This window comes from Schistocerca nitens, chromosome 6, assembly GCF_023898315.1.
Source record: "Schistocerca nitens isolate TAMUIC-IGC-003100 chromosome 6, iqSchNite1.1, whole genome shotgun sequence".
Taxonomy (NCBI): Eukaryota; Metazoa; Arthropoda; class Insecta; order Orthoptera; family Acrididae; genus Schistocerca; species Schistocerca nitens.
This window is the reverse complement of record NC_064619.1, coordinates 522,867,714-522,887,737: the sequence shown is the minus strand read 5'-3', so window position 1 is coordinate 522,887,737 and position 20,024 is coordinate 522,867,714. Positions and strand designations below refer to the sequence as shown.

Here is a 20,024-nt window from a genome sequence, read left to right as displayed (position 1 = left end):
AGGCAAATACAGTGGGGTGACAGAAATCAAGCGATGGCCGTGGTATCGCGCACACAAGCTATAAAAGGGCAGTCCGTTGGCATAGTTGTCATTTGCACACAGGTGATCCAAGTGAATCTGTTTACGACGTGATTAACTTCCCACCACGGGAATTAACAGACATTGAATCCGTAATGGTAGCGGTGCTAGATGCGTGGGACAGTCCATTTCGGAAATCGTTAGGGAATCCAATTTCTCGAGATCCACAATGTCAAGAGTGTGCTGAGAAACCAAATTTCACCAAGGACCACGCAGTGTCCGACAGCCGTCACTTAACGAGTGAGAGCAGCGGCGTTTGGGTAGTGTTTTAAGTGCTAACATATAAGCAACACTGCATGAAATAAACGCTGAAATCGCCGCGCTGAGTGGCCGCTCGGTTTGAGGCGCCATGTCACGGACTGCGCGGCCCCTCCCGACGGAAGTTCGAGTCCTCACTCGGGCATGGGTATGTGTGTTTGTCTTAGCATAAGTTAGTTTAAGTAGTGTGTAAGTCTAGGGAACGATGACCTCAGCAGTTTGGTCCCTTAAGAATTCACACACGTTTGAACGTTTTTTAAACGCAGAAATCAATGTGGGACGTAAGACGAACGTAGCCGTTAGGACAGTGCAACGATATTTAGCGTTATTGGGTATGGCAGCAGACGTCCGATGCGAGTGCATTTGCTGACAGCACCACATCGCCTACAGCGCCTCTCCCAGGCTCGTGACCCCTATCGGTTGGGCTCTAGACGACTGAAAAATCGAGGCCTGGTCAGATGAGTGCCGATTTCAGTTGCTGATGATGGGGTTCGAGTGTGGCGCAGACTCCACGACGTCTTGGACCCAGATTGTCAACAAGGCGCTTTGTAGGATGGTGGTAGCTCCATAATGGTGTGGGCTGTGTTTACATCGAATGAACTGGGTCGTATGGTCCAACTGAACCGGTCACTGACTGGAAACGGTTATGCTTGGCTACCTGGAGACCACTTGCAGCTATTACATGGCGGAATTTTTATGGATGACAGTGCGCCGTGTCACAGGTCACAATTATTTGAGATTGCTTTGAAGAACAGTCTAGACAATTTCGAGTCAATGGTATGGCTATCCAGATCGCCCGAACTGAATCCTATCGAACGTTTGTGCTACATAATAAAAAAGTCAGTTCGTGAACAAAATCCAGCACTGACAACACTCTCGCAATTATGCAGCCGCACAAAAGGAGGTCCGGGACGATATCAGAAGGTATCCTATGCCTCCCTTCGAGAGGAGGGACTTTACTGGAGTTGGGGGAGCACTGCGATGATGTATCAGGCCATGTCGTCTTTGTCCTTTGAATGTTATTGAATGTTATATTCACTCGGGGGAACAGGATGAAGTCCCTCGGGATCACATGAGAACGTAGGCGAGCTGGGGATGTGTTTCAATGCTGCTCGAGACCACGCAGTCATTGACCACGAAGCAGCTGTGGCTTGGTTCATTGTCATGACGCAGCTTCAAATTGGCGGCAGTGCCTGGCCCCACTCGATCGACGGTTGCGTGCTGTCTTTCCATCATTTTCACATAGATCGACAATACAAACTAGAAGGAAACTCTAGGCAAAAGATACAAGCTGCATTTCGAAGATGTGCCCCCCCCCCCCCCACCACCAATACACGGATCCTGGCGAGTTGCTAGTTAACACGTAGCTGTACAGAACTGTATTGATCAATTTGTCGCGAGTGTAAAAAGACACAACAGAGACGAAGGTGACTAGCCCACGGACAAAAATTTGCACTTCATTGTATCGATAAAGAAGAATTATGGAGGAACGCTGCTACTGAATCTGGTGGTGGAGCTTCAGGCTGTCAGATTGGAAGAATAATCTACTGGGCAGTTATTTGTGAGTCTTCTGGGGTACTTTGCATATTTTGCACTCGTCGCAGTTCGTTAAAGCATTCGTAATCATTCCAGGATCCTCAGACGCAGGAGCTCGTGACGTTAAGACTGACTGAGTAACGAGAATGACGCTAACTACGGTTTTTTGTTTGTTCATTTCTAGACACGACGAATGTGATGATGGATTAGCTGAAGTTGTTATGACACATGCAGATACAACAAAATAGCGGGACAAAATAATGATTTATTTAGGACACAAGATGGAAATAGCTTCGGCAGAACTAATGCTGGTGAAACGCATGTGTGACCGTGGAGCCCACAATCGAGGTAATAAACTGGCTCCAAAGAAACTTGTTGATTATTTTAATGTATAAAACTCGATTTTTCAATATCTGCTCAAATTTTGTGGGAAGATAATGCATAATTCACATGATTTCGTGTAAATAATCGTAAAGTATATGTTTATGGCATTCATCCGATGTCATTCCAATTTTTTTCTCAACTTCCAAGTTGTCAATCTTCCGGGTAATACAGATGACCTGTGGTGCCATCTAGTCTATGAAAACGGGGTTCCACTGTATGTCGTAACCTCACTTTCACCGTTTAATAGTAGGCTAAGTCAAGTGACATTGCATTGTCACATCTAGGTGACGTCTACCGTTTCTTTTGCATCCAGCCTGTGTCGACGTCGAGGGAACCATCTAATTCAGTGAAATGAGGTTCACTTTCACCATTCAGTATTGGACTAAGCAAAGTGTTGTTGTGCTGGAGCTACAATCAGGTGAAGGGCTTATTTCAATAGTGGTACAAGTCCATTATCTCCACATTTCTGTCTATAATGCTTCTGAAATTAATGAGCCAAACAAAGATAAAGAAAGGTTCATCTGTTGCAAGAAGCCATATGCTTGAATGTTTCTGATATCCCAACTGCAGATTTTTCAGCGCTCATTTTAGGACTCTGTATCTCAATATGAACAAAAATGGACTTGTAACACTTTTAAAATAAGCCCTTTATGTGTTGTCTTCGTTTCTGTTGGTATCGACTGAGTGGAGCTGTACCGTATGACAAAGTGTGGTCCGCAGCTCGTTGTCGTGCGGTAGCGTTCTCGCTTCCCACGCCCGGGCTCCCGGGTTCGATTCCCGGCGGGGTCAGGGATTTTCTCTGCCTGGTGATGACTGGGTGTTGTGAGCTGTCCTTAGGTTAGTTAGGTTTAAGTAGTTCTAAGTTCTAGGGGACTGATGACCATAGATGTTAAGTCCCATAGTGCTCAGAGCCATTTGAACCATGTGACAAAGTGTGGAACAAGAGTAGTTTATGCGACTAGCCACAGCAATTCAGTACCCCAGATAGGACCCCCAGCAACGGTGAGGAACACGAGCGGCTGACGTTACTACGTTGTGGGAATGCAGTGCTCCAGTTAAGACCGCCAGCAGCGGTAAGGAACGAGAGCAGGAGACATGACTGCGCCGTGGGAATGCAGTGCTCCAGTTAGGATCCCCAGCAATGGTGAGGAATGAGAGCGGCTAATACGACTACTCTGCGGGGATGCAGTGCTCCAGTTAGGACCCCCAGTAGCGGGCTGCAGCCTAGAGAGAGAGGTTTGGCTTGATTTTGTGAGGCAGCAGAGCAGAGCAAGGTGCTGGAGATACTCACGCTTGCAGCGGCCCTTGTAGGCCTCAGGGATGGCGCGGCCCTTGAGGCAGGCGGCCTCGCGCAGGTGACAGGCGCTGGGGTAGGTGACGCCGTCGGCGCCGCACACCTGCCGGCTGGCGGGCTGCGCCGAGGCGGCGGCGGCGGCCGCGCTGGGGCACCGCTGCGCGCATCGCACGCAGTGCGGCCGCAGGTTCTGGTCGAGCAGGCAGTGCCGGCCGGCGCCGCACTGTACGCGCTCGCACGAGTCTGCGCACCAAAGCATACGCCCACTTGTACCGCAGTCGAGCTGTCGCGACAGTGGTGACCGCGTGGCAGTTGCAGCGATGCCAGCGCACCAAGCGGCGAGAAGCCAAACGTCTCTTAACATCAGACACGACTAGAAACAACAGTCATTGTATTAAAACATCAAAATGAATAAATAAGTAGGCGGCTTACAAAACACTCGTTCGACCTACACTTGAGTATTGCTCATCAGTGTGGGATCCGTACCAGGTCGGGTTGACAGAGGAGATAGAGAAGATCCAAAGAAGAGCGGTGCGTTTCGTCACAGGGTTATTTGGTAAGCCTGATAGCGTTACGGAGATGTTTAGCAAACTCAAGTGGCAGACTCTGCAAGAGAGGCGCTTGCTGTCCAGGTTTCGAGAGGGTGCGTTTCTGGATGAGGTATCGAATATATTGCTTCCCCCTACTTATACCTCCCGAAGAGATCACGAATGTAAAATTAGAGAGATTTGACCGCGCACGGATGCTTTCCGGCAGTCGTTCTTCCCGCGAACCATACGCGACTGGAACAGGAAAGGGAGGTAATGACAGTGGCACGTAAAGTGCCCTCCACCACACACCGTTGGGTGGCTTGCGGAGTATAAGTGTAGATGTAGATGTAGAATTGAACAATTGTCGTTACAATGAAGACTTTCGCGACCTGTTGCCGTATTTGATAAGGAAGCTTCCAGGTGGTGTGGTCGTGGACCATGAAACTTTCGTTTATTCTGTCTCGCCCAGAGTTGCGTTGGACATCTTCAGATGTCCAACATAGCTCTGAACGAGAGGTACTCCTGGTCAGTCGTCAAGTTACAGGGTGACCAGGAAAACCCCCTGAAGGTGTCCAACACAGCTCTAGACGAGATGTATTCCTGGTCAATCCACAAGACTTAACGTAACCAGGAGCACCTCTGAAGTTGTCCAACACAGCTATGGACGAGAGGTGTTCCTGGCCAGACAGCAGGACTGAATATCAAGTAATTACGACGGCGTGCTGAAAAGTAATGCTTCCGAGTTTCTCAAGTGAAAACTCCTAAAACTCTTTAAATTAGGGAAACATTACTAACTTTCTACACCTCTATTCTTCATGTCTACGAATTTGCAGCCCTCTACCGCTAAATCACTCCGAATAGTTGCGTGTAACATGGCGGTGTGGAACCTAAGTATGTCGGTGCTTGAGAAACAGTATGTTCTAATCGAATTTTCGATCCGAAGAGTTTTTGCACACAGGGAGTACCCTCTTCTCAGCATAACAATGCAAGACCACACACGAGCGCTCCGATGTCTTGGGTTCATTCTGCCATCGATCATCCTCCATACAGACCCAACTAGGCCCCACATGATTTTCATATGTTTCCAAAACTTAAAGTACACCTTCGAGGACTTCCCTTTGGTAGTGATGAAGCGGGGCATGCCGATGCAAGCTTGTGGTTCCCTCAACAAAGTCAAACATTCGACAGTGACGGTGTCAACAAACTGGTCTCTAGTGGGGAGAAACGTGTTCATCGCCAGGTTGACTATGTTGAGAAATAAATTTGTGGACATAAAGAATAAAGATGCAGAATGGTAATGACGTTTGTTTTATTTAAAAATCTGTAAGAGTTACCACAAAAAAATTCGGAGGTATCACTTTTCAGCCCGCCCACGTAGATTGAATAAAATTATTCATGTGTTGGAATATCGAGTGAAGCCCAAGAATGCGCAAGTCATCAGGCTCCGTTATTATGTGACAAGATAAGAGGCTAACGTAACAAAAATTGTTAGGCACAGAAATATCATAGAAACTGCAGTATGAAAGTCAACCATATTTTAAATAAATTCTCGATCCAGTGTCTTAAGAAAAAAGAACCTCTTACCTTATTCTTAAACCACATCAGGACGCCGCTAAAGGGAAAGCATCGGGCGAGATGGGAAGATACGTTTGAAAATGTTTCCTCAGGCATATATAGTAGCCGCACGGGATTAGCCGAGTGGTCTAGGCGCTGCAGTCATGGACTGTGCGGCTGGCCCCGGCAGAAACAATATATAGTACCTTATGTAATGTGATTTATGAGTTTTGACTCTGTTTGGATTTATTTTGCGCTTGCTCATGTCTCTTAATATTTTACTGGTGCGATAATATAAATACTCTTTGGTAAATCATCTGACACCGTTATTATGTGATGAGGAATGTGTCGATCGTATTAAAAATAGTCTGGCAGATAAGTATCATAGAAACCGTGTGAAGAAAATGAATCGTATTTTTAATAAATATTGGATCCAGGTTCTTAAAAAAGACAGCCTTGAATTATTGTTAAACGAGATCAGAATTCCACTGAAGCGAAAATATTGGGCATAATGGAGAGATATGTTTGAAAATATTTCGTCAGGAACATAATGAGTGAGGCGGCGCAGTGGTTATCACTCTGGACTCGCGTTCGAGAGAGCGACTGTTCAAATCTCCGCTCGGCCATATCGACTCCGGTTTTCCATGATTTACCAAACTTGGACCAGGAAAATGCCGGGATGGTTCCACTGAAATGATTTCCTTCCCCATTCTTTTCTAATCAGAGCTTGCGCCCCATCTCTAATAACCACACTGTCGACAGAACATTAAACTCTAATCTTCCGCCAGCTGCTGTGGCCGAGCGGCCGAGCAGTTCCAGGCGCTTCATTCCGGAACCGCGCGACTGCTACGGTCGCAGGTTCGAATCCTACCTCGGGCATGGATGTGTGTGATGTCCTTAGGTTAGTTAGGTTTAAGTAGTTCTAAGTCTAGGGGACTGTAAACCTCAGATGTTGCTCCATAGTGATTAGAGCCATTGGAAACATTTTTTTAATCTTCCCTCCTTATTTCCTTCAGAATTTCAAAGTAGCTTATGTCATTTCATTTATGAGTTTATTTATTTTATTATTGTGTATCGTATTGTTTATTGAATCGGGGCCCTAGCACCGACAGAGAGGCTTCGTCCCGCCGTGGCCCTCAGTGGTTCACAACCCCACAACGGGCCACAGCAGTCCACCCACCCCACCGCCGCTCCACACCTAACCCAGGTTATTGTGCGGTGGACCGCCTCCCCCCTTCCGGGAACGTCTCATACCAGACGAGTGTAGCCCCAAATGTTTGCGTGGTAGAGTAATTATGGCGTACGCATACGTGGAGGCAGTGTTCGCGCAGCAATCGCCGACATAGTATTTTATCATTATGCATCTCTCTCACTATTTTATTAATATTTCAGATGCAATAATATAAAAACTCATACACTACTGTTTATAAAAAGTGAAACAATGGTCTGCAACACGCCACGATGAGAGGTCGTGTAGAAAAGCTGAACAATATTAAGCGATTTAAAGGACAGAGAGTTGGCGTGCACGTAGGCTCAACCCGGTACCCTCTTTTGTGTGACCGGACAGCTCAGTGTTACGCAAAGTTCAGCCGGTGCGGAGCCGTCATACGAAGTGGAAACGTGTAACCAAGTGCCACTATGCCTCGCCGACATCACAAGGTGGAATATCAGCATGTGAGTGCATTCGAACGGGGCAGAATGATTGGTCTCCGGGAGGCGGCTCTCTCGTTCCGTGACACCGCGGCACGTACAGGACATGCTGCTTCAACAGTGAGGCGAACGTGTAACCAGGTAGAGGGTCGTACACAGTGCCGAGAAGGTACTGGACGATACAATGTGACCACAGTGCGAGATGATCTCCATCTTGTCAGCTTGGCCCTAATGTGCAGAACAGCTTCGTCCATAGTGTTGGCACGAATGGGAAGCACTGTAACAGTTGTGGACACCTCTGCGTCGACGGTTCTACAGTGTCTTCTGCCGGCTGGACTGGCGGCATCCATGCCATTGCGTCGGCATCCATTGACTAGAATCCACCAACGCTGCAGACTACAATTGGCACGTGAACCCCGGCACTGGCGTGCCGAGAGGCAAAATTTAGTGGTTTCGGACGGGGCCCACTTCAACTTGTCCTACAGTGATCTACATCTACATCTACATCTACATCCATACTCCACAAGCCACCTGACGGTGTGTGGCGGGGGGTACCTTGAGTACCTCTATCGGTTCTCCTTTCTCTATTCCGGTCTCGTATTGTTCGTGGAAAGAAGGATTGTCGGTATGCCTCTGTGTGGGTTCCAATCTCTCTGATTTTGTCCTCATGGTCTCTTCGCGAGATATACGTAGGAGGGAGCAATATACTGCTTGACTCCTCGGTGAAGGTATGTTCTCTAAACTTCAACAAAAGCCCGTACCGAGTTACTGAGCGTCTCTCCTGCAGAATCTTCCACTGGAGTTTATCTATCATCTCCGTAACGCTTTCGCGATTACTAAATGATCCTGTAACGAAGCGCGCTGCTCTCCGTTGGATCTTCTCTATCAACCCTATCTGGTACGGACCCCACACTGCTGAGCAGTATTCAAGCAGTGGGCAAACAAGTGTATTGTAACCTACTTCCTTTGTTTTCGGATTGCATTTCCTTAGGATTCTTCCAATGAATCTCAGTCTGGCATCTGCTTTACCGATGATCAACTTTATATGATCATTCCATTTTAAATCATTCCTAATGCGTACTCCCAGATAATTTATGGAATTAACTGCTTCCAGTTGCTGACCTGCTATATTGTAGCTAAATGATAAGGGATCTTTCCTTCAATGTATTCGCAGCACTTTACACTTGTCTACATTGATATTCAATTGCCATTCCCTGCAACATGCGTCAATTCGCTGCAGATCCTCCTGCATTTCAGTACAATTTTCCATTGTTACAACCTCTCGATATACCACAGCATCATCCGCAAAAAGCCTCAGTGAACTTCCGATGTCAACCACAAGGTCATTCATGTATATTGTGAATAGCAACGGTCCTACGACACTCCCCTGCGGCACACCTAAAATCACTCTTACTTCGGAAGACTTCTCTCCATTGAGAATGACACGCTGCGTTCTGTTATCTAGGAACTCTTCAATACAATCACACAATTGGTCTGATAGTCCATATGCTCTTACTTTGTTCATTAAACGACTGTGGGGAACTGTATCGAACGCCTTGCAGAAGTCAAGAAACACGGCATCTACCTGGGAACCCGTGTCTATGGCCCTCTGAGTATCGTGGACTAATAGCGCGAGCTGGGTTTCACACGATCGTCTTTTTCGAAACCCATGCTGATTCCTACAGAGTAGATTTCTAGTCTCCAGAAAAGTCATTATATTCGAACATAATACGTGTTCCAAAATTCTACAACCGACGTTAGAGATATAGGTCTATAGTAATGGCCGCATATGCATCTGTCGCCGCCATGGTGAACGCAATCATACAGACTGTATTGTTGAACGGAATAACGCTCAAATGCGAAGTTTGATGGTTTGGGGTGCCGTAGCGTATAACACGCGATCTCGCCTCCTACCTCTTGAAGGCTATCTGAACCACTACCTCTGGCAATGCTCGAGACAGTGCCCCACTTGCAGGCCGTTCCACATGCTATATTTCAGCAGGACAACGGCTGGCAACATCTGGGGAGGAATGTCCAAGCTTTCTTCAAAGAACGACGGGTACCAGTGCTTCCCTGGCTTTCCTGTGCGTCTGAGACGTCACACGTCGAACATGTATGGTACATGGTCAGTCGGCAACTTGTTCGTTCAGGTCCTGCAGCAGCCATAGTTAATGCTTTGTGGACGCGCCTACAAACCGTGTGGCAGAGAATTCCCCAGCAGGATATTCAGGCGTTTCTTGATCCATGCCAGGACGTATAGCGGTTCTCATTGCAGCACTCGTTGGCGCTACTCCGTTCTGAATTTCCACAGTCACATTGCGTATACAGGTCTGTAACGCTAATCATTTGCATAGTATCATGTCCCTAATCGGTCGAATAAATTTCATTGTGATCGCATCTCTCGGTCTTGATTTTCACTTTTTCCAAGCAGCAGTGTATAAAGATTCGGCCATTTGGGGAAAGACGTATTCTGTCAACACGTCACAGTAAATGACCCCGTTAACTGTTTTTTCTACAAAAATGAAAGGACCAATCACACGATCTTCTATCAAACCGCACCAGACATCAACTTTGGGAAAGTCACGTTGATGCTGAATAGCTTCCTCTGGAAGCTCTGCCCCCCCAACCCCCCCCCCCCCCCCCGTATTCTGCAGTTATGACGATTAACTGTTTCATTGCCATGAAATGTAGCCTCATCAGAAAAGAGAATCTGTATGCACGCCTGGGCTGAAGTGAGGGAGTTGGGTTGCATTCAAAAAGTATTGATATCATCAATCAACCTTAAATAAAATAAGAAGCCAAAAAAAAAAAACCAGCACTGATGACGTCTCAAGGTCAAGCAGACGTGCGAACTGCAGGGGAGTCAAACTTGGAGTCGATGAATCAAACACAAACTAGAATAGTGTGTGTCACTTTGTACAGATTCTACGACACACAAAAACAAGGGAGTTCTTTTTCAAACACACTGTACTGTATAGGTTCTGTGCTGACATAATAATGGTGGGACAGACGACTGATACTTCCTAAAGGAGGTATTCAAAAATGTCCCCATCCATCTCAGTGCGTTAGAGGGCTGGTAGGGGCGTGCCATTTACATTTGTACATTTACATTTACGCTATTACTCTGCTATTCACAATAAAGTTCCTGGCAGAAGGTTCAATGAACCACCTTCAAGCTGTCTGTCTCTCTACGGTTCCACTCTCGAACGGCACGCGTGATGGTCATTTCTCCCTATGTAGGTGGGTGCCAACAGAATGTTTTCGCAATCGGAGGAGAAAACTGGTGATTAAAATTTCATGAGAAGATCCCGTCGCAACGAAAAAAGCCTTTGTTTTAATGATTGTCATTCCAAATCACGTATCATGTCTGTGACACTATCTCCCCTATTTCGCGATAATACGAGCTGCCCTTCTTTGTACTTTTACGATGTCATCCGTCAGTTCCACCTCATGATGCGGATCCCACACCGCACAGCAATACCCCAGATTAGGGCGGACAGGCGTGGTGTAAGCAGTCTCTTTAGTAGACCTGTTGCACCTTCTTAGTGTTCTGCCAATCAATTGCTCTGCCCACAATATTATCTATGTGATCGTTCCAATTTAGGTTATTTGTAATTGTAATCCGTAAGTATTTAGTTGAATTTACAGCCTTCAGATTTGTGTGACTTATCGCGCAATCGAAATTTAGCTGATTTCTTTTAGTACTCATATGAATAACTTCACACTTTTCCTTATTCATTTGCATATGAAGTAATATTTAGCCATCCAGATGGTATGGTGTGTATTCAGGGGGGAAGAATGTTACATAATTTGTGAGATGATTCTACATGTGAAAATAAGCCGAAAAAGTCCGATGAACATGTTTCCGATTTTCGATCGTTACGGAACTGAATACAATGTTGACTGGAATACTCTCTTTGAAATTCTGAAGGTGGCAGGGGTAAAATACAGGGAGCGAAGGGCTATTTACAATTTGTACAGTAACCAGATGGCAGTTAAAAGAGCCGAGGGGCATGAGAGGGAAGCAGTGGTTGGGAAGGGAATGAGACCGGGTTGTAGCCTATCCCCAATGTTATTCAATCTGTATATTGAGCAAGCAGTAAAGGAAACAAATGAAAAATTCAGAGTAGGAATTAAAATGTCTGGAGAAGAAATAAAACGTTTGAGATTTCTCCGATGACATTGTAATTCTGTCAGAGACAGCAAAGGACCTGGAAGAGCAGCTGAGGTGTCTTGAAACATCAGCAAAAGCAAAACGAGAATAATGGAATGTAGTCGAATTAAATCGGGTGATGTTGAGGGAATTAGATTAGGAAATGAGACGCTTAAAGTAGTAAATGAGTTTTGCTATTTGGGGGGCAAAATAAATTATGATGGTCGAGGTAGAGAGGATATAAAATGTAGCCTGGCAATGGCAGGGAAAGCATTTCTGAAGAAGAGAAATTTGTTAACATCGAGTATAGATTTAAGTGTCAGGAAGTCGTTTCTGAAAGTATTTGTATGGTTTGTAGCCATGTGTGGAAGTGAAACACGGACGATAAATAATTTGAACGAGAAGAGAATAGAAGCTTTCGAAATGTGGTGTTACAGAAGAATGTGAAGATTAGATGGGTAGATCACATAAATAATGAGGACGTTGTTGTGGTCTTCAGTCCTGAGACTGGTTTGATGCAGCTCTCCATGCTACTCTATCCTGTGCAAGCTTCTTCATCTCCCAGTACCTACTGCAGCCTACATCCCTCTGAATCTGCTTAGTGTATTCATCTCTTGGTCTCCCTCTGCGATTTTTACCCTCCACGCTGCCCTCCAATACTAAATTCGTGATCCCTTGATGCCTCATAATATGCCCTACCAACCGGTCCCTTCTTCTAGTCAAGTTGTGCTACTAACTCATCTTCTCCCCAATTTTATTCAATACCTCCTCATTAGTTATGTGATCTACCCATCTAATCTTCAGCATTCTTCTGTAGCACCACATTTCGAAAGCTTCTATTCTCTTCTTGTCTAAACTATTTATCGTCCACGTTTCACTTCCATACATGGCCACACTCCGTACAAATACTTTCAGAAACGACTTCCTGACACTTAGGAAACGTAATAGCTGAATATGGATTAGGGCTAAGAAATGAAAGAGGAAGCCGCCTGGTAGAATTTTGCACAGAGCATAACTTAATCATAGCTAACACTTGGTACAAGAATCATGAAAGAAGGTTGTATACATGGAAGAGCCCTGGAGATACTAGAAGGTTTCAGATAGATTATATAATGGTAAGACAGAGATTTAGGAACCAGGTTTTAAATTGTAAGACATTTCCAGGGGCAGATGTGGAGTCTTTCCACAGTCTATTGGTTATGAACTGTAGATTAAAAGTGAAGACACTGCAAAAAGATGGGAATTTAAGGAGATGGGACCTGGATAAACTGAAAGAACCAGAGGCTGCACAGAGTTTCAGGGAGAGCATAAGGGAACAATTGACAGGAATGTGGGAAGGAAATACAGTAGAAGAAGAATGGGTAGCTTTGAGAGATGAAGTAGTGAAGGCAGCAGACGATCTAGCAGGTAAAAAGTCGAGAGCTAGGAGAAATCCTTGGGTAACAGAAGAAATATTGAATTTAATTGATGAAAGGAGAAAATATAAAAATGCAGTAAATGAAGCAGGCAAAAAGGAATGCAAACGTCTCAAAAATGAGATCGACAGGAAGTGCAAAATGGCTAAGCAGGGATGGTTAGAGGACAAATGTAAGGATGTAGAGGCTTATCTCACGAGGGGTAAGATTGATACTGCCTACAGGAAAATTAAAGAGACCTTTGGAGAAAAGAGAATCACTTGCATGAATATCAAGAGCTCAGATAGAAACCCAGTTCTAAGCAAAGAAGGGAAAAGCAGAAAGGTGGAAGGAGTATATAGAGGATCTATACAGGGGCGATGTTCTTGAGGACAATATTATGGAAATGGAAGACGATGTAGATGAAGATGAAATGGGAGATATGATGCTGCGTGGAGGTATTGAATAGAATTTGGGAGAAGAGAAATTTTTGGCACAACTTGACTAGAAGATTGGTTGGTAGGACATATTCTGAGGCATCAAGGGATCACCAATTTAGTACTGGAGGGCAGCGTGGAGGGTAAAAATCGTAGAGGGAGACCAAGAAATGAATACACTAAGCAGATTCAGAAGGATGTAGGTTGCAGGAGGTACTGCGAGATGAAGAAGCTTGCACAGGATAGAGTAGCATGCAGAGATGCATCAAACCAGTCTCTGAGTCTCTGGACTGAAGACCACAACAACAACAAGAATGGTTTCCAAGGGAATCGTATACCATTCTTCCTGCAAAACAGTGGCAAGTTTCGGTAACGACGATGGAGATGGATAGCGAATACGCTCCGTTCCCTCCAAAGCAGATCAAATGGTTCAAATGGGTCTGAGCACTATGGGACTTAACATCGGAGGTCATCAGTCCCCTAGAACTTAGAACTACTGAAACCTAACTAACCTAAGGACATCACACACATCCATGTCCGAGGCAGGATTCGAACCTGCGACCGTAGTGGTCACGCGGTTCCAGACTGAAGCTCCTAGAACCGCACGGCCACACCGGCCGGCGAGAAATTTGTGGCACAACTTGACTAGAAGAAGGGATCTTTTGGTAGGACATATTCTGAGGCATCAAGGGATCACTAATTTAGTATTGGAGGGCAGCGTGGAGGGTAAAAATCGTAGAGGGAGACCAAGAGATGAATACACTAAACAGATTCAGAAGGATGTAGGTTGCAGTAGGTACTGGGAGATGAAGAAGCTTGCACAGGATAGAGTAGCATGGAGAGCTGCATCAAACCAGTCTCTGGATTGAAGACCACAACAACAACAACGAAACTGAAGCGTGTTGAAAACTACACGTAGTGAAATTTGAATATTACTTACAGAAATGCTGTATACACGCTTTGTTGGCAGAATAATACTCAAACAGACGACAGATCCATCCTGCAAGAGGTGTTCAAAAAGTTCCCCATCCATCTGAGTGCGTTGGAGGACGTGTTGTGTGTGTTGCACATCATCTTGTGGGGGCTTTAATGCGGGCTATGATATCACAAAGGGGCGCCCGAGAGATGATTGAGAGATCAAAGTTGGTGACGTAACAGAAGAAGGTGAAGGTCAGAGTGGCAGAAGTGGCCGCGGCACGGGCGCGAGCGGGAGTTGGGAGGCCGGCAGTAGGCGGAGCGGCTCGAGGCAGAGCGGGGCGGCCGGCCGGCTCGCGCACGCGCAGGCGGGCCAGGATTGCCCGAGGTTCAAGGCCGGCACCGCCGCGTCACAGGCAGCGTCACCGCCACCGCCGGCGTCATTCCCGCGGGCCTGCCTGGTGCCCAGCGCTGTCCCTGAGCCCCCCCCCCCCTCGTCCACCTGCCCCCCCCCCCTCCTCACTACTGTGTCGACCCAGTCAGCGCCAAGTTCCGCTTACTCGGCCTCGTCCTCACAGGAAGTACTCGTTACAGTGGAATGTACCTTGAACTGATGCTCGGGGCTCTCACCCTGTCCGTTCTCTGCGATCTACCTCCAAGACGATGAAGGCTACAATGGTCTGGAGATTTTGCCTTTTCTTCTTTGCAGGTTCGAATCCTGCTTCGGGCATGGATGTTTGTGATGTCCATAGGTTAATTAGGTTTAAGTAGTTCTAGGTTCTAGGGGACTGATGACCTCACAAGTTAAGTCCCATAGTACTCAGAGCCAGCCTTCTCTTCTTCATCCTCCTCCTCCTCCTCCTCTCCGCTTCGTAATGGTACTTGAATTACGCAACGATTACGGCACCTCACCTGAACCTCTCGATACCAGCAATATTCTACTGTGTTTCTGTAAATTACTTAACGTATTTCTGAGACAACATTCAGATTTGGTTTCATTTGTGATACATCGATATGTATCTATGAAACAGGCGAACTACCCTCAGACTTCAAGAAGAATATAATAATTACAATCCCAAAGAAAGCAGGTGTTGACAGATGTGAAAATTACTGAACTATGAGTTTAATAAGTCACAGCTGCAAAATACTAACGCGAATTCTTTACAGACGAATGGAAAAAGTAATAGAATCCGACCTCGGGGAAGATCAGTTTGGATTCCGTAGAAATGTTGGAACACGTGAGGCAATACTGACCCTGCGACTTATCTTAGAAGCTAGATTAAGAAAAGGCAAACCTACGTTTCTAGCATTTGTAGACTTAGAGAAAGCTTTTGACAATGTTGACTGTAATACTCTCTTTCAAATTCTGAATTTGGCAGGGATAAAATACAGGGAGCGAAAGAATATTTACAATTTGTGCAGACTCCAGATGGCAGTTATAAGAGTCGAGGGACATGAAAGGGAAGCAGTGGTTGGGAAGGGAGTGAGACAGGGTTGTAGTCTCTCCCCGATGTTATTCAATCTGTATATTGAGCAAGCGGTGAAGGAAACAAAAGAAAAATTCGGAGTAGGTATTAAAATCCATGGAGAAGAAATAAAAACGCTGAGGTTCGCCGATGACATTGTAATTCTGTCAGAGACAGCAAAGGACTTGGAAGAGCAGTTGAACGGAATGGACTGTGTCTTGAAAGGAGGATATAAGATGAACATCAACAAAAGCAAAACGAGGATAATGGAATGTAGTCGAATTAAGTCGAGTGATGCTGAGGGAATTAGATTAGGAAATGAGACACTTAAAGTAGTAAAGGAGTTTTGCTATTTGGGGAGCAAAATAACTGATGATGGTCGAAGTAGAGAGGATATAAAATGTAGACTGGCAATGGCAAGGAAAGCGTTTCTGAAGAAGAGAAATTTGTTAACGTCGAGTATAGATTTAAGTGTCAGGAAGTCATTTCTGAAAGTATTTGTATGGAGTGTAGCCATGTATGGAAGTGAAACATGGACGATAACTAGTGTGGACAAGAAGAGAATAGAAGCTTTCGAAATGTGGTGCTACAGAAGAATGCTGAAGATAAGGTGGGTAGATCACGTAACTAATAAGGAGGCATTGAATAGGATTGGGGAGAAGAGAAGTTTGTGGCACAGCTTGACTAGAAGAAGGGATCGGTTGGTAGGACATGTTTTGAGGCATCAAGGGATCACCAATTTAGCATTGGAGGGCAGCGTGGAGGGTAAAAATCGTAGAGGGAGACCAAGAGATGAATACACTAAGCAGATTCAGAGGGATGTAGGTTGCAGTAGGTACTGGGAGATGAAGAAGCTTGCACAGGATAGAGTAGCATGGAGAGCTGCATCAAACCAGTCTCAGGACTGAAGATCACAACAACAACAACATCGATATGTTTATATTGCAATGATATTATTCTTATGTGTATTCTTTCTTTTGTCACTATGATCTTTCACGTACTTGTAACTCTGATTTTTTGGGCGCGTAAGCGATTATTAGTTAGAGTCGGACCTTGAGAAAGTCAAGTCTTGGACGTCATGTTGGAGAGAGGCATATTGTAGCCAGTTTATAAAATGTGAACTTTAACAGTGGGGAAGATGTTTTCAAGTATGTTTTGTATTGTGAAGTGATGTTTTGTGTGTTACGTGATATTGCAATAAAAGCATTTAAAAGGAAGTGTAACTTGAATTTGGAGTGCTGGTTATTTTTTTTACGTCACTATTGTGCTAACTTTGAAAGGTTTAATCTTCAAGAATGGTTTGTGAAGCGCATCTACAAAACTTTTGAATAAAGTAGAATAAAACCTAGGCCTCTTTGCATCCGAGCTTGGAATCATCACCACCTAGATTTTCGACGATTGAGCCATGATTTTACAACGAGAGCAGCGTGGGAAACACGAAAAGGTGAGTGCCTAGTTTATTCATTATTAAATGAAATGACTTTATTAACTGTGCTCTAATGACACCTGCCACGTAATAACTATATTGTTGCCCGAAAATGTAGTATTTAGCAGCGTGAGCAACACCACAATCATTCAATTTTGACCTTTGTTGTGGTAGGGTTGTTATAACTTGAAGCGTTAGATCCCTCAACTTCAACGATCTCAAAAGAGATCACAACGGTTCGCCGATTTTGATCTTCTTAGATGGTGCAACTGTTGCTCTAACACTAGCCATTTCTCAAGCGTTTCACTTCAGTCTGGAATCGCGCGACGGCTACGGTCGCAGGTTCGAATCCTGCCTCGGGCATGGGTGTGTGTGATGTCCTTAGGTTAGTTAGGTTTAAGTAGTTCTAAGTTCTAGGGGACTGATGACCTCAGATGTTAAGTTCCATAGTGCTCAGAGCCGTCGGAACCATCAAGCGTTTCACAACTGTATATCATACGGTAGCGCCACCCATCGTTAAGGCGCATGGCTGCCCATACAGCGTTCGACTCGAGTCATTTTTTCCCCAATTCTCAACCAAACAGTTTTATCGCTTCAGCGAATCATCTTTCTTTGGAAAGGAACAATAATAATAATCCAGAATGAGATTTTCACTCTGCAGCGGAGTTTGCGCTGAAATGAAACTTTCTGGCAGATTTGGAAGGTAGGAGACGAGGTACTGGCAGAAGTAAAGCTGTGAGGACGGGAGGTGAGTCGTGCTTAGGTAACTCAGTTGGTAGAGCACTTTCCCGCGAAAGGCAAAGGTCCCGAGTTCGAGTCTCGGTCCGGCACACAGTTTTAATCTGCCAGAAAGTTTCAATAATAATAATGATAGGCATTCTGGCGAGATTCGAGGGTTATTCGGAAAGTAAGGAACGCTCGGTCGCGAAATGGAAACCACAGTGAAAATCCGATGAAGTTTGGCACATGTTTGTTGGGCAGTGTCTCTAGTATGCCCGTTGATCATGTTACGTCGTTCTTTTTAGTTCTGAACACACAGGGGGCACATAAAGATACCTAGAACAATAGTGTCTCACGCCAAGTACAAGGGCCTGGTGAGAAATTTCGCCTGAAGCTATGCAGCCAACCTTACATAACTGTCGTGCGGTTTCTTCTTCAAGAGAATTCTCAGACGCATTCTGCAGGGGCAATGAAGATGCTCCTGCATCGTTTTCAATTGGAAATATTTGATTACCAACAATACAGCCCGTAATTGTCTCCCTCTGAGTTTCATCTCTGCTCATATGAACGGTTGGCTATGAAAACAACATTTTGGCACAGACAACGACCGGTAGGCCAGCGTAGAGAACTGGCGGAAAGCACTGGCGGCTGCCTCCTATAACGAGGGTATTGGAAAGTTGGTACAAAGCTACGACATACGTCTAAGTCGGATCGGCGACTATGGAGATAAGTAGCTGGAAGTTGTAGCTAACTGTTGCAAATAAAAGAGTTTTAATTTTCACTGTGGTTTCCATTTCGCGACCTATCGTTCCTTACTTTCCGAATAGCCCTCGTATAATATGAAATCGTGATGAAATGAAGCTTTTAAAAATTTAAACAAATGTTCATTTAAATTTTTAGTATGTCAGTATTTCTCCAAGTGCCGACGGCATATTCCTTAAACGAACATTTATGTATCCACATTCATGAACGTATCCCAAGTACTGTGTACATTATTCAGAGTAGGTATATCCCTCTGCGATACGTACAAGAATGTGCCCGTAACCATATTTTCATTTTTAATATACACTGACGGAAATAAATTAGTACACCTGGAAAGACGACGTCGATTTTGATCCGATGACGGCATATGCCACCTCGGGACTAGTAGATGATATGTACTGATAATGGTTTCAACGTCGTCCGCCAACAATAACGTAGTGGCATAGCAAAAAGAGCCCCGTCTGTGACTACCCTTTAATGTAGAATATTTACAGCCGGAAGACTCAGTGTGATGCGACATATCAAGGAAGTAGGCAACAATGCACTCGTGCTTCTACAGCCTACTAAGCGAGTTTGAGAAAGAGTCTAGTTTTGGCCTTCCGATTGGCCGAACGGTTCTCTTGGAGAACTGACACAAAAGCTGAACGTGCTGCGGCAGTTGTACTACGACTCTGGTATCAGTGCTCACGTGGACACTGATAACGGTAGGCGAGGTTCTGGACGTCCACGCAGCACAGAAGTCCGACGCGATCGTCGTATTGTAAGTGCAACAGTGGCAGATCGTACAGCTACCAAAGCACAGATAAGAGGGCTTGTGAGGCACGGTGTGTCAACATGGACTGTTGCGAACCAGTTATTAGCAGTGGAACTACAGGCCTGCACACCTCTAGACCGCCTTCCACTCACGTCACAGAGTCGTGCTCGGCTTGACTGGCACCGTCAGGGGATCACTTGGATGAGGGAATGGCGCGCCGTGGTCTTCAGCGATGAAAGCAGATTCTGCCTGCAAGCAAGTGAATGTGAGTGCTGTCGCGTAGAGTGCGTTCGTCCTAGACACACTGGCCCCTTCCCACGCTCTATGATCTGGGTTGCAATTAGCTAAAATTCTATTTCACCTTTGGCTTTTCGGGAGGGGACGCACTCGATACGCGCAAAATGTTGTTGCTCCTGTTCTTTTGCCGTTCTTGCAACAGGAAGGTGATTGGTTGTTCCAACAGGATAATGCTCGCCCAAACACTGCCCATGAAAACGTGCCATGCATAACGTGCAGCTTCCTTGGGCAGTATGATCTCCGGACTTTTCTCCTATCGAGAAAGTGGGATACGATGGCCCGAGAAGTGACTCGTGCTAGTCGTCAACCAACAACTCTTACAGAACTTAGTGAAAAGGTCTAGCAGGCTATCTCTGAACAGGATTCGCCATCTGTATAATAGACTGTACGCCAGAGTCAGCACCAGCAACTCCGCC

The 20,024-nt window shown here is 45.5% G+C and overlaps 1 protein-coding gene across 1 annotated transcript in view; it reads right to left on the bottom strand.

Annotated features, from left to right (window-relative positions):
• Window positions 1-20,024, bottom strand: part of LOC126262319 (follistatin) — an 809,720-nt gene that overhangs the window by 121,284 nt on the left and 668,412 nt on the right. The window contains exon 4 of the mRNA XM_049958873.1: window positions 3,548-3,793. Coding sequence (XP_049814830.1) covers window positions 3,548-3,793 — 246 coding nt within the window. The remainder of the gene's footprint in view (window positions 1-3,547; window positions 3,794-20,024) is intronic.